The sequence below is a fragment of the Lepisosteus oculatus genome, chromosome 2 (genome assembly GCF_040954835.1).
Source record: "Lepisosteus oculatus isolate fLepOcu1 chromosome 2, fLepOcu1.hap2, whole genome shotgun sequence".
Classification (NCBI taxonomy): Eukaryota; Metazoa; Chordata; class Actinopteri; order Semionotiformes; family Lepisosteidae; genus Lepisosteus; species Lepisosteus oculatus.
The window spans coordinates 484,489-497,492 of NC_090697.1; the positions used below are offsets into that span (position 1 = coordinate 484,489).

The 13,004-nt window shown below is 38.1% G+C and overlaps 1 protein-coding gene across 1 annotated transcript in view; it reads left to right on the top strand.

The window, feature by feature from the left end:
* The window catches only part of slc35f1 (solute carrier family 35 member F1), a 153,097-nt gene that overhangs the window by 58,107 nt on the left and 81,986 nt on the right, over nt 1-13,004 (top strand). The window contains exon 2 of the mRNA XM_006626421.3: nt 4,682-4,857. Within this exon, the coding sequence (XP_006626484.1) occupies nt 4,682-4,857 (176 nt within the window). The remainder of the gene's footprint in view (nt 1-4,681; nt 4,858-13,004) is intronic.

Below are 13,004 nucleotides of genomic sequence, written 5' to 3' on the forward strand. Positions count from 1 at the left end.
TGGACAAGAAGTAATTATTAACTAAATTCATTATTTATGACAAATATATCTTTGTTCTGTGCAATGCTATTAAGATTACAGAATTATATTTTTCAGCAGGACACATAATTTAGTCCATAAATTGTTTTGGACTGGGTTGTACTTTATAGTGTATGTTTTATATATTATATGTATTATCTGTATATTCTAGTCAGTAACTGTTGACTGAACACTTGAAAAGCTGACTAGACACACTGAATCCATCAATACAGTCTTCATCAATATCTAGCGTAATCCTAATATTGTAGCTGTGAAGGGCTTGTTTGTAATTGGAGCCTAGATAACAATTTGTATGCTACAGTGATTTGTATATGCACTTTATTGGTGTAGAATGTAGTATGGTTACACTAATTATGCTCATTACTTTCAGCTTTAGACACAGTGGTGCCTACAGTATAGGCCTGTAATTGAAAGTGTCTTGGACAGAATATTAATGTGAAAAAATATCCCCCTCTTCAACAGCTGACTACAAAGAAGTCATTTTAGTTGTGTGAGTGCATTTCTGTCACACAGTATTGTTGCATATTATGAGTGTCTTATTTCCAAAATTACTAAAGAGTTGAAAAACCAATTAGGTTTCAGTTAATATGAGACAGTGATACAGCTTGCCATAAGTACGTTTAACGAACTGAACGAAAACAACATGAGCCATTACAATTATGATAAGAAATGTAACAATTTGCTACTACCGCTCTGTAAATCCAGTCAACCTGAAATAAACAGTGAGTTATGGACACAACTGTAAAGTATTTTGTTTGATATTTGGAATATAGAATTTATAAATTTTAGAATATCAAATTTATTTTTAGCAAAAAGTTTTGTACTGTAATTAGATGTAATTCAAAATATTTGACTCTGAAGAGAAATAATGCATCTCTACAACTTGGCCTATTCATTTCAATTTTAAAGAAATCTACAAAACTAGAATGATTTATTGCTAAAATGATAATAACAGCATCATTCCACATAATTAATATTATGATTCATAATCATTTGCAGTTTGGCAACCCTAGCTGGCAACCTATATACTGCACAGTATGTGCATAAGTTAAAATTATAACTTTGTGTTTTTTGTTGTTTGTATATCTTACTTACATATTTACATACATTGTAAGCAAGTTATTTACATATATTGTATGTAAATGTTCTTTACTTAACTTTCTAGTTAAACACTAAATGTGTTCTTACAATATACTTTTATGTCAAGACATTTCTTTTGCATCAACAGGTTGCATTCATTTTTCTAAAAACAAATTCTGAAAACCAATAGCTTGTTCTGTATAGACGAGTAATTCTACTTGATCTGTTTATGTGTAATTGAAGTTGCCTTGCTTGCTTTCAAAGGCGGATATGAGACCCCTGGCTGTGAGGTGATTTGTATGCAGTCAGCTCTCCCGGAGAAGGCTGTCTTCATTTGGGCAGAGTGACAGGCCATTCTTCAGCTGTTGTTCCGTTTCACACTTTATGTGAACCTACTGGGCCCCCTCTGAAATAAATTTGATGGCTCAGTGCTCTTTCCTTATAATGTCCTTACAGCTTACTTCAAACCATAAACAAAAGACTCATTTGATTTGGGATTAGAAATTAGAGGAAATAAGAGTGGAAGAGTGGCTTTGGTCAGAATATATTAACCCCGATGCTGAGGTATTACTAACTGGATGTATAGAGGGAGCAGTCAAGATGTTTTGAAACAGTTTTAGATACACTTCTACTTTAAAAAAAAAAAACATTGCTGGGTTGTAGTCAGGTTCCAGAATGATTGTTCAAACAGGGCAGTGTTTGGATTTGTCACACAAACATTATTGTCATTGTGGACAAAAAGTTCAACTTTTGACTCATCTATCCAGAAATTATTCTTCCAATAGTGTAGAGGTTTGCCCAGGTACTCTTTGGTGAACTTTACATTTTCATTAACACTGTATAGTATCTACACATTTGCAAAAAACACTATTTTCTAACAGAAGAACCCAATTATTAAGCATGGCAGTAGGAATATCGTAGTTTACAGTTTATCGTAGTTTTTGTTTTGCTGTCTCAGAACCCAGATAGCTTGCCATCATTGACAGAACTGTGAATTCAGTGTTGCATCAGAAAACCTGTGGCAGAGAATGTCAGACCATCCATTCATCAGCAGAAGCAAGACAACCATCCTAAACATACAGCAGATCTACAACAGGATAGCTGAAGAGGACAAAATATCACATTTCAGGTTAGTCAAGTCAAAGTGCTGACCTAAATCCCATTACATTCAAGTGGGGTTTAGGGTTTAGGTCAGGACTTTGACTCGGCCAATCCAAAATGTGACAAGTTGAAAGAAATCTTCCAATGTCTCCACCAGCCCAGGGAGTTCACTGACATTTTCTGTCAGGACATTACTAGTAATTCTGAGTGACTGATATGTGCCTCAGTAGTGTATGACAACATTTTCCCATGTCAGTCACATGTCTTTCATAATAAGTGAGTAATAAAGTTTATATTACTTTCATCGATCCATTTTCAAACCAATTCTTCTTGTTCAAGGTTGCAGGCAAGCAGCAGCCACAAGGCAGGGTATACCCAGGATGGGACCCCAGTCCTTCGCAGGGCAGACACACAGACACAAACACGCATGCACCTGAAGATAATTAACCCTCTAGTAGGTGTTTGGACTATGGGAGGAAACTGTAGTAGCTCTGCGAGGCAGCAATATTAACCACTGTGCCACCATGCTGCCCGTTTATATTACTGAGTATTGTCAAATGAACATTAACTATTGCTAACACCAGTTCATTAAAATCCTCTATAGCTGAGTGCAGAAAGTTAGGAAGATCATAAAAGGCACTTTCAGAGCTCATTTTAAAGGACAGTAAAATTAAGAATGTTAAGAAGGTTATACATGAAAGCAGGCCATTAAGCGCTTTTCACTTGTGCAGTATTAGGATTTTATTGATCCAAAAACCCCACAGAACTCTAATTGAATCAGAGGATTTTTGTACAACTGCAGTTTTATTCTAGTTTTTAGCTGGATTTATTTCTCATAATTAGAGTTTTTATAATAATCCTTACACTTATATAGCACTTTTCTGGACACTCCACTCAAAGTCCTTTACAGGTAATGGGGATCCCCTCCACCACCACCAGTGTGCAGCCCCACCTGGATGATGCCACAGCAGCCAAAGCGCACAAGTACGTTCACACACACCAGCTACCAGCGGGGATGAGAACAGAGTGATGAAGCCAGTTCATAGAGGGGGATTATTAGGAGGCCATCATTGGCATCACCCTTTGATTACTATTGACCATGGAGGGTCTTGGAGGGTCAGAACCTCAGTTTTATGTCTTATCTGAAGGACAGTGCCTTCTTCACAGTATAGTGTTCCCATCACTATACTGGGGCTTTTAGGACCCACACAGACCACAGGGTGAGTGTTCCCATCCAGATACTGGCCAGGCTCACACCCACTTACCTACAATGGGCTGCCATTTGTGAGTTGCAGGGTGATATAAGAGGAGTTAGACGAATGCTTCAATTAAAAGCCCTGCATGTCTTCTTTCTCATGCCCAAGTGATTGCACAATCTTTGGCTTTCAATATGTGACCTATCTTTCTGTGGTCGAATTACTGTTGCTGTCCTTTGTGGTCTTCTAATGAGTGTTCACAATGGGAGGGATTTTTGAGCAATACAGAGGTAAACCGAGACATTATACATGGGGTTGCAAGAGTACACAATTTAACTGTAGCATTAGATAATTTGACACAGTTCTTTGTATTTTTTTCTTTGCATTATGTATCAAATGCTCATTACAAAGTCAACAAAAATCTTTGAGTCATTTGTGTTTATAGATTTTCCAGTCCTATTCCATCATATTGTATTTATAGAATATCATTTTTCATTGATTACCAATTTTCATGATCTGCTTTTTGCATACACCTTTTTGCATTTATAAACATGTTTCATTTTTCCATATCTTAGTCTACTGTGCATCCTGTCTAATGCATATTGGATTTGACAGAGTACTCCTCTTAATTTACATCATATACAGCAGACAATATAAATATCAAACTCTAGCTAAATAATGTCCATCAGAAACAGCTCCAGTCCTAATACTGGTTTCTGTGGTCCTTTGCTGGGCATGCCTCACCCCAGAATGCTGCTTTTCGAGGAGGATTTACTTTGTCATTCCAGCGCTCTAACCTTGGTAATTTAATACAGTAGTCCACACCCAAAAGCAAACAGGTAGAGGTTGTTTGTCATAGCAGTTGCAACTATGTGAGGTCTCAATCTTAACTTTGTGAACAGAATGTTTTTTATTTATCTGGTGTAAGAAAGTAGTTATGGATTATGTTATTATGAAATGCAAATACAGTAAAACTTTTGAAGATAGACATTACCCCATTTTCAAATTATGCCTTTTATTTCCCTCTCTTTTCTCTCTTTTTTGTAATTTCCGCTTAAATGTAAGGGAATCTACCTAGAATTAAAAAGAGGCGTGGCTTCAAAGGTGAATATATGCTTCTGTACATTAGACACCCTTAATATGGGAAATTGGATGAAGGTGTCTTTTAGTTAGGCTTCTGCTTTTCTTGTTCCACTGCTGCAATGATTTGCTGCTGGCCACCGGCTGTACTGTAATGGCAACTCTATTGCTTGTCTCGTTCACAGGGAGCTGTTGCTGTCTCTGGCACTGGGCCAGGTGCTGTCACTGCTAATTTGTGGCATTGGGCTGACGAGCAAGTATTTGGCAGACGATTTCCAAGCCAACACTCCCGTCTTTCAAAGTTTTCTTAACTACATCCTCCTGTTCCTGGTGTACACCACCACATTAGCAGTAAGACAAGGTATGAAACTGGTTGTAAACATTTCTCTGTGAGGAGAAAAGGGTGGCAAAACAGTGGCTAGACCTAAGAGTGTCCTGTAATGGCCTCACAATATTATTCATTTTTTTCTAATTTTATACATTGCTTTCCGTCCTGTTTATCCTGTCTACTTTTCTTCTTGATAATGATTTCTTATATTCTGAGACACACTAAAATGTAAAAATGCTGTTAGCTCCAATTCTCCAATACCGTTTCTCAGTATGTAAAAAAGTGAGAGTTAATACATGCTGTTTTGCCAGTAAAACCATCAAGGATACTGTTTTTTAATTTACTAAGATTGGATCATAACACCGCCCACTAGAGTATATTTAAAGAAATTAAAAAAGGTGCTTAAAATGATGGTTTATTCTTCTAAGGGAAACCTTTAAGAATTATGCAAATGCATGTGGGTGTTACATACTGTAGAAAACTATTTTATAAATTCTAAACTATTTGCTTCAAGAATCTTCCATTCTTATCATCATATGTTTGTGTGTGTACATGATATGCAAAAGGAAATAATTGGTTCTGCCCATTCTTTCCCACATCATTGCAGTGTGCCCCCAGCTTTAGAGTTTTGATTTGATTCGTTTTAGCGATTAAGTTGATTCCCAAGCTAAAATCAGAAGGGACAGAAACGTACTAAAACTTAAAACTAGCCGTTGTCATAAACAACGCGGCAGCACAGACTGAATCTAATTATATAATACACACCTTTTCGTAACTGATTATGTTTTTAGTCATTTTTAAAGATAATAGCAAAATATGTCTCCCTTACAGAAAGTATTGAACATCTTAAAATATGTATGGTAGGCAAATAAGAGGGGTCTTGCTATTAAAAAATTGGTGAAAATACACAATACAGTTACACCATTTGGGTGAGCCCAGACAAACCAGTTAAAATGTAAAGGAACAGGTAAAGGTTTATCCCATGCTGAAAGGAAGAGAAAAAAAAACACAATTGCAGGCAGCTGATAAACGGAAGCACAACTACATTTAAGTGAAGAAGTACTACCAAAAGGAAGTGGTATTCAGTGTCTCTCTTCTTGTCAGTAATAAGGAGCTACCACAGGAGGCAAACCGTCTCATTGTTAAACATCCACAGGCATCTCAATTTTACCTCCTTCCTGAAATCCACAACCCAACACCCCTGGATGCCCAATCATCACAGCATGAAACTGTCCTCCCGCTCATCCTTTCTCCAAAGTTTTAGAGGCTTGAGACCATTGATCGAAGGGCCTCCTTCTTATATTAAGGACACTAACCAAGCTCTCTAACGTTTAGACATTTATGTGGATTTATAATTTTCATGGCCTGGATTGTTTTACTTTTACCATGGAGGTCACATCGTTATACACCTTCATTCCCCACAATGATGGTCAAGCACAGCCCTCAAGCACACACTGGACAAATGCACAGTTCTTGATCCATCTGCCAATCGAACATCTTGCAGAGTTGATCCTTACACTGAATGCCTTCTCTTTCAGTAATCTTTTTACCAGCAAATATTACTATGCAAATATTTTTGTTGGCTGCGTAGAAGACTGCTTCTTGGCTTCCTATACCAGCTTTGTCCCTGACCTTCTCAAGCTATACACCAATGACTTTATTGGTGTTGCCATATGCTCTAATGACCAACTAGAGCATTTCACCAACTTCCACCCATCCTTTAAGTATACAGTTAACATATCTTCTTGTTCTGAATATAAACCTCTCCATTAATCACATCTGTCTATAACAAACCCAGAGATTCACACAGCTATTTCCCGTACCACCTCTTCCACCCCACACATACTAAAAACTCTCTCTCCCCGAGTCATTGTTACTCAGGCTCTAATGACTATGCAGTGATAACACTGACTTCCATAACCACCTGACTTCCACCTGAAATTAAACTCTTTTTTCAGGAAATACCCCACACATGTTATTGACAGGGCCCACTTTCAAGCCAAAAATAGCCCTTAGATCATCCACACAAATCGCCAACCATGTAATCTGTGCAACCTTCTTGTTTCACAGCTCCCCCAACCACCCTTCAGCAATCCGCCACACCAGGCACTTTGCCCTGCAACAGAACTCGCTGCATCACCTGCAATTATATATCCAATACCACACACATTCAAGGCCCCTCTGGACAATTCTCAGATGACATTATATATTCAAGCAAACACATTTACTGCATCTCTTGCAGAAAATGCCCAGTTATGTATATTAGTGAGACAGAAGAAGACTGCCAGACCATTTCATGGAACATGTCAGGGCTGTGAGGATCAAAGTTCTCTCCTAACCGATAGTTCTCCATTACACCTCCAAAGGCCACAAACTTTCTGATTTCACCATCTGCATCCTCACAGAGGGGTTCTGGAACTCCTGTTGCAGAAACACATCCCAAACCAAAATTATTTGGATGTTTGGATCACACCTTCTCCCTTCTCTCAATGAGAGACCCGTCTTCTTCTGAGTCCTTTTTATTAATTAGCAGATCTTGGCTCTTCACGCCTCTCATCCTGTTCTCCAAGTGTGGACTCATTCTCACCTGCTTCATGGCCACTTGCTTCCCACCCCTTCTGAACTATTCTGTCTTATTTTATTTATCTGCTAGTTTACCTGCCTGCCTCAAACCTGAAGAAGTCTCAGCAGTCAAAACATTGTGTTTCTTTTCTCTTCCTTTCAGCATGGGATAAACCTTTACCTGTTCCTTTACATTTTAACTGGTTTGTCTGGGCTCACCCAAATGGTGTAACTTTAGGCTGGAGCTGTATGTTGCTTAATCCCAAATTGGTGAAGCACTCTTTATTTCAAACTTGCAAACTGTGGAAGCCTGTTAGTGCCATTAAGAAAAAATATCTTGCATTATATAGTATATTGCAATATTGGTTTCTTGACTGCAAACAAAATGCTAGTTTCAATTTACAGGTTGCCATGTGCTTCTGTTTTATCAGCTATTACTGTGGTAAGGCAATCACTATATGCAGAAGTTACATTTTGCAAGACCTTGGTGATTTGTCACTGTGGCTTGCTGTCATCACAAATACCTACAGAACATCACTTTGAAAAGACAAAAGAACAGGAAAGCTGGAAGCACTTCTGTATGAAGGGGTTGTCGGGTGTGAAACAAGCTACAGTATCCAGCCTTGTTGTCAAAGTGATACTGTGGATTGTCGATGGATGAATTAACTGCTGACTAGCACAGAAGCTCAAGGGGCTGAATGGCCTCCTCTTGTTTGTAAGCTTTCTTATGTTCTTAAGAACTTGGCCGGTGGCAATGGGTAAGTGCAATATATTTGCATCAGTTGTTAACCTGAATTGCAAACTAAATATTATTGTTTTAATGTAGTCAGAGAAATGGCTTTTCTCAGTAAACATGGCTATCCAGCTTGCTCTGCTGAGATATTACTATTCATATCCCTTCTCCAAAAGACATAAGATGGGAGATCAAAGTAATTACCAGCAGCTCTATAATGTTTTAACATCTTGATAAAATCTTGACACAATGTTTCCCTTTGTTCATTGCCGTTCCTGTGTATCGTCACTAGCACAGTAATGTGAGTTAAACTTTTTCTACGTTCCCACATCCAGCCCTGTTTCCCTTTGAGAAACAGTTTCACTTTCATACTGATGTGAGACATCTTGTTTTTGATGGTAAAGCTGTCTGTTTTGCAAGTGTTGGATTTTTTTTTTCTATTGCACATTCATTAAGGAGAGGCATTATAGAAACATTTTTAGAGATTCTTACATTTGAAATTAAATGCGTGTTATGATTGCAAAATAAATTCCAATACGAGACAATTAGCTCAGCAGACAGATTCTGAAATGTCCATCAAATCACATAAAACTGAGATTCAGAATGTGATGGAATTGTCCTTGTGCTGAGAGACACTTATCAACAGAACTAGGGTGCAGACATTTTCATATTTGTAAACCCTTTTTAAACACAATTTAGTATGTGAAAATGTACATAAAAACAAAAAATGTTAAATCCATTGATGTAGCTCATATTTAAGTAACAATATCTGGAGTTTCTCAGAAAGGTTTTCATTATATGAGGCACTAATATAATTGACTGACCATAATTCCTTTGGTTGAGGAACAGTTTTACGATACCTGAGAGCCTCATAATCAATGTTGCTCATTTGCAGCTAGGAAGCACAGAGATTATACTTCTGTATTTTAACCTGGTTTTCTATAATATTATATTCATGTTTAAGTACTTTATTTTTCCTGTCTTTGTCAATGCTCAGTTAAGATACAAGAACAACATTAGTTTGGAAATAGAAATTGTAGGGTATCACATTGAGAAAAGTATACATGGATAACTTGTCACGATTGTAGCCCCTCCTACTTAAGGGCGCTCCGGCTCTTTCTTGTTTGTGCTATTCCCCGCACCTGAACCTTGTTCCAGTCTCTTTCCTGTCCCCCTTTAAAAGCCAGATGCAGTCGCCAATCGTGGCTCTGAACCTGGTTGCGCCTGGCTCAGTTATGCTTTTAGCTTCCTGCTCCTGTTCCTGTTCCCCCCGCTGGTCCCGACCCGGCACCTGTTTTTAATCCCTTGTTTTGGATGGATTACCCGGCCACGGACTTTTGCTTGTTTTGGATTCTCCCTTGGACTTATTCTTTGGATTGTTTGCCTCAGCCACACCTCCCCGGATCACTAGCACTGCATGGGCACACCCCCCTGTTTTCATCCCCGTATTCCTGCATGACTTTTTCCCCAGTGTTTCCTCACACTTCTTCGGATTGTGTCGTCTGCATAGGGTCTGGAAAGAACTGTTTGTTACATAACTAGTGTTGATTGGACAGACTTCAGACCTGAATTGGATAGGATATGAATGTTTTACAATGATGTTTTAAAAATTCTTTGCAACGATCCACATTTTATGTTTTATCTATAGCATTCTCTAAATATCTAAGTATGTCAAGCTGCATTAAATATATTAGCATTTTAACATGAATAATAATATAAAATACCATTTCAGAATACACATTCATGAAACCTTTCTGTGCATGTTGTTCCAAACAAGGTACTTAATTCTGCCATGATGTGGAAGTACAGTATGCAAATGTTGTGTAGGTGTAATGTAATTCCAATAAACCTAAAAGTTGCTTCCTTTGTGGATGGTGCTCTGAAAGGAAAGGCTGCGAATGGCATGTGCTTGTAAATGTGTTTACAATATTTAAAGTCTCAGGAGAGGTATTATAGAGGTGAAATCAAGTTGAAGTTATCTTATGAAAGACTGCATTGCTGTTTGTCCTTATTACTATTTCATATACAGGGGAATGTCTTTCTGGTTTTGTAGATGTTACTTTAATGAGACACCTTGTCAGAAGGAATCCACTGAAATGTCAGCTAAAGAGATTTTCGTGTTACTCTCGGAACTATGTCACTCTCTGAAATTGGTGAAATCGAGCTGAAGGTCTGCTGGTGGGAGCTCAGCTTTGAGTGCCCTTGAGGTTGGCAGGAAGCTGAGGGTTACTACAAAGATTGGTATCAAATAGGAAATCTCTATCCATTGATTATAAGGCTGGCTGCTATTCCTGTTATGGGTCTTAGCAATGTTCAAGTCAAGTCAAGTTCAAGTTTATTGTCATTATACTCATATACAGGTATACTGTATGGTATAACGAAATGCTATTTAGCTAGCTCTTGGACATAAGCGGTACAAGAAAAACAACAACAACAATACAGTTGTATGACAAAAAAAGACAGAGACAACAGGCAGTGTGCAAAAAACAACAGACAATGTGCAAAAACAGCAACAGGCAATGTGCAAAAAACAACAACAGGCAATTGCAAAAAACAACAACAGGCAATGTGCAAAACAGCAAAAAGGTAACAGGTTATGTGCAAAAATATGCATCAACAGAATGAAATAAAGGGATAGAAATTATGGGGAGGGAGCTTTTGACATGTACGTATGGTAGAGGTAGATTTTCAATGTGTGTTTGGGTTTTTGGTAAGAAAGAAAGAAGGCACTGTGAGGTTCAGATCATAGGTGAGAGGTGAGGTGAGAGTGAGAGAGGCTGGGAGTTTAACAGTTTGATAGTGCTGGGGTAAAAACTGTCTCTGAGTCTGGTAGTCCGGGCCCGAATGCTCCGGTACCGTTTTCCAGATGGTAGCAGATCATAAAGTCTGTAGCTGGGGTGTGTGGAGCCTTTGATGATGCTTAGAGCTTTCCTCAAGCACCGTCTGTCATAAATGTCCTGGATAGATGGGAGGGCAACCCCAGTGATGGACTGGGCAGTTTTCACCACCCGCTGTAGGACATTTCCAACGTGGAAATTATCCAGGAAGTTATCCACAGAGTGCAAGGTGGGACTACACCCTCAAAACTTAGAGACGGAAAACTTAGAGACGGAAAGACACCTGGTGAACACGCAAGCTTCACAGAAGGTGCCCAGACCACAATCAAAGAAAGACCCAAGAACTGTGGTGGAGCAGCACCAAATGCCGAGCCAACTTGCTGCCCATATATAAAACATGAACTGTAGAAATTTGAACATATTGCAACTAAATCAAAGAATTTCCGTTTTCAGTTTATACACTGACTGCAATTGTTTGATTCAGTTCATTTAATTCTCAAATATGAATGTGTCAATGATAATATCTCTTGTGTGGCCGCTTCGCTTCTCTTCACTGGTCATGTTATATCTCAACACTCTCAACAGAAAAGCAGTTTCTCTCGTTATATTATTTCTCTAACCAGTCAGGAAAAACTGGCAGCTTGAGAGCAATGGAAAAATCCTTAAAGGGATTTCAAACTATTTCTTTACTGTATACATTGTATCCCTTGACATACAGTAAACCCTGGCATGCGGTCACAAAAGTGTACATTAAACATACATTTTAGAATTAAAATGGCAAAAACATATTTACTGTAGATATTATTTAACAATTATATCTAAAGCACACATTTCAATTTTTAAATATCTGTTTTAAGGTTGCAATATACGAGTAAAATATACTAATATACGTTGTATATAATGATGGCCAAAATGTTGTGTTTTCTTTCTTCTCTTTTCAGCATGGATTAAACCAAAACCAAAATCTTGTAAAAATATTTACATTTAATTAAATTTAATTAAATAACTTTGATTTTTGCACAATATGAAGCAAAACTGAAAATTCTAACAACACTCAGCAGAGTTCTAAATGGTGACTTCCAATTAAATAGGACAACATTTTGGCCGTGAGTGGGAAACTGCAACCACAATCAGTCCATCAAAACACAGAGCTCAGATCCTGTTGTTTAAAAGAATGGTGCTCTGCTTTCTACTGTATGTGTTCCCTGTGTGTCATCCTGGCCTTGTTTGTAATTATCCATGAGGCCAGTAACATGTTTTCTGAAGGGACTCGATGTGGATATACAACTGGGAGCACAGGTTGATGGAAATCACCCCTTGGTTTAACACGTTCAAGTAAGCTATTATCCTACAGCTTGTTGCAGTGAGTTGGAATAAATGGTAATTTCTTAAAGATGTCCACAATACTACTAGAACCTAGGATTTACTTGAGAATGATTAGTTGAATAATGTTGCTCTTAATCCTGAATGCCAACAAAAAGTGAACAGTGTGCTATTTATCACATGAATAGAAGCTTTTGGAATGTCATTTAAGAGTAAAGGCAAGGCTGATCTCCCTAAAATATACAGCAGCCAAGAAAAAACGTACTATATATGCATTCTCACTCCTGCCAACATCTGTCTATTACCTTCCATTATTCCACATTTTTACTGTTTTCCGGCAGAATTCATTTGCAATGTATCAATCTGAATCTATCTTTTCAAAAGATTAATCAATCACTAGAAGTACAATGGTCATTGTTATAGTATGCAAAGGAACAAGTAATAGGTTTATTCCAAGCTGAAAAAAAGAAGAAAGAGAACACAACGTTTCGGCCGTGGAGCCTTCTTCAGGTGTGAGAGAGACAGGGCAGTAGGCAAAGGTAAAGTAGCGGGAGAACAAAGGTTGGGAGGGAGGAGGAGTGAGATGCGGGAGCAGGGGACAGAAAGATAGGCCAATCAAGAGGTGTGAAGTCAGAATAGGTGCAGAGAGGTGTGAAATGAACTTCCAATGAATGGAGAAAATTTAAAAGAACAGTAGTCTGTCGTTAAGGGAAGGGAGAATGTGT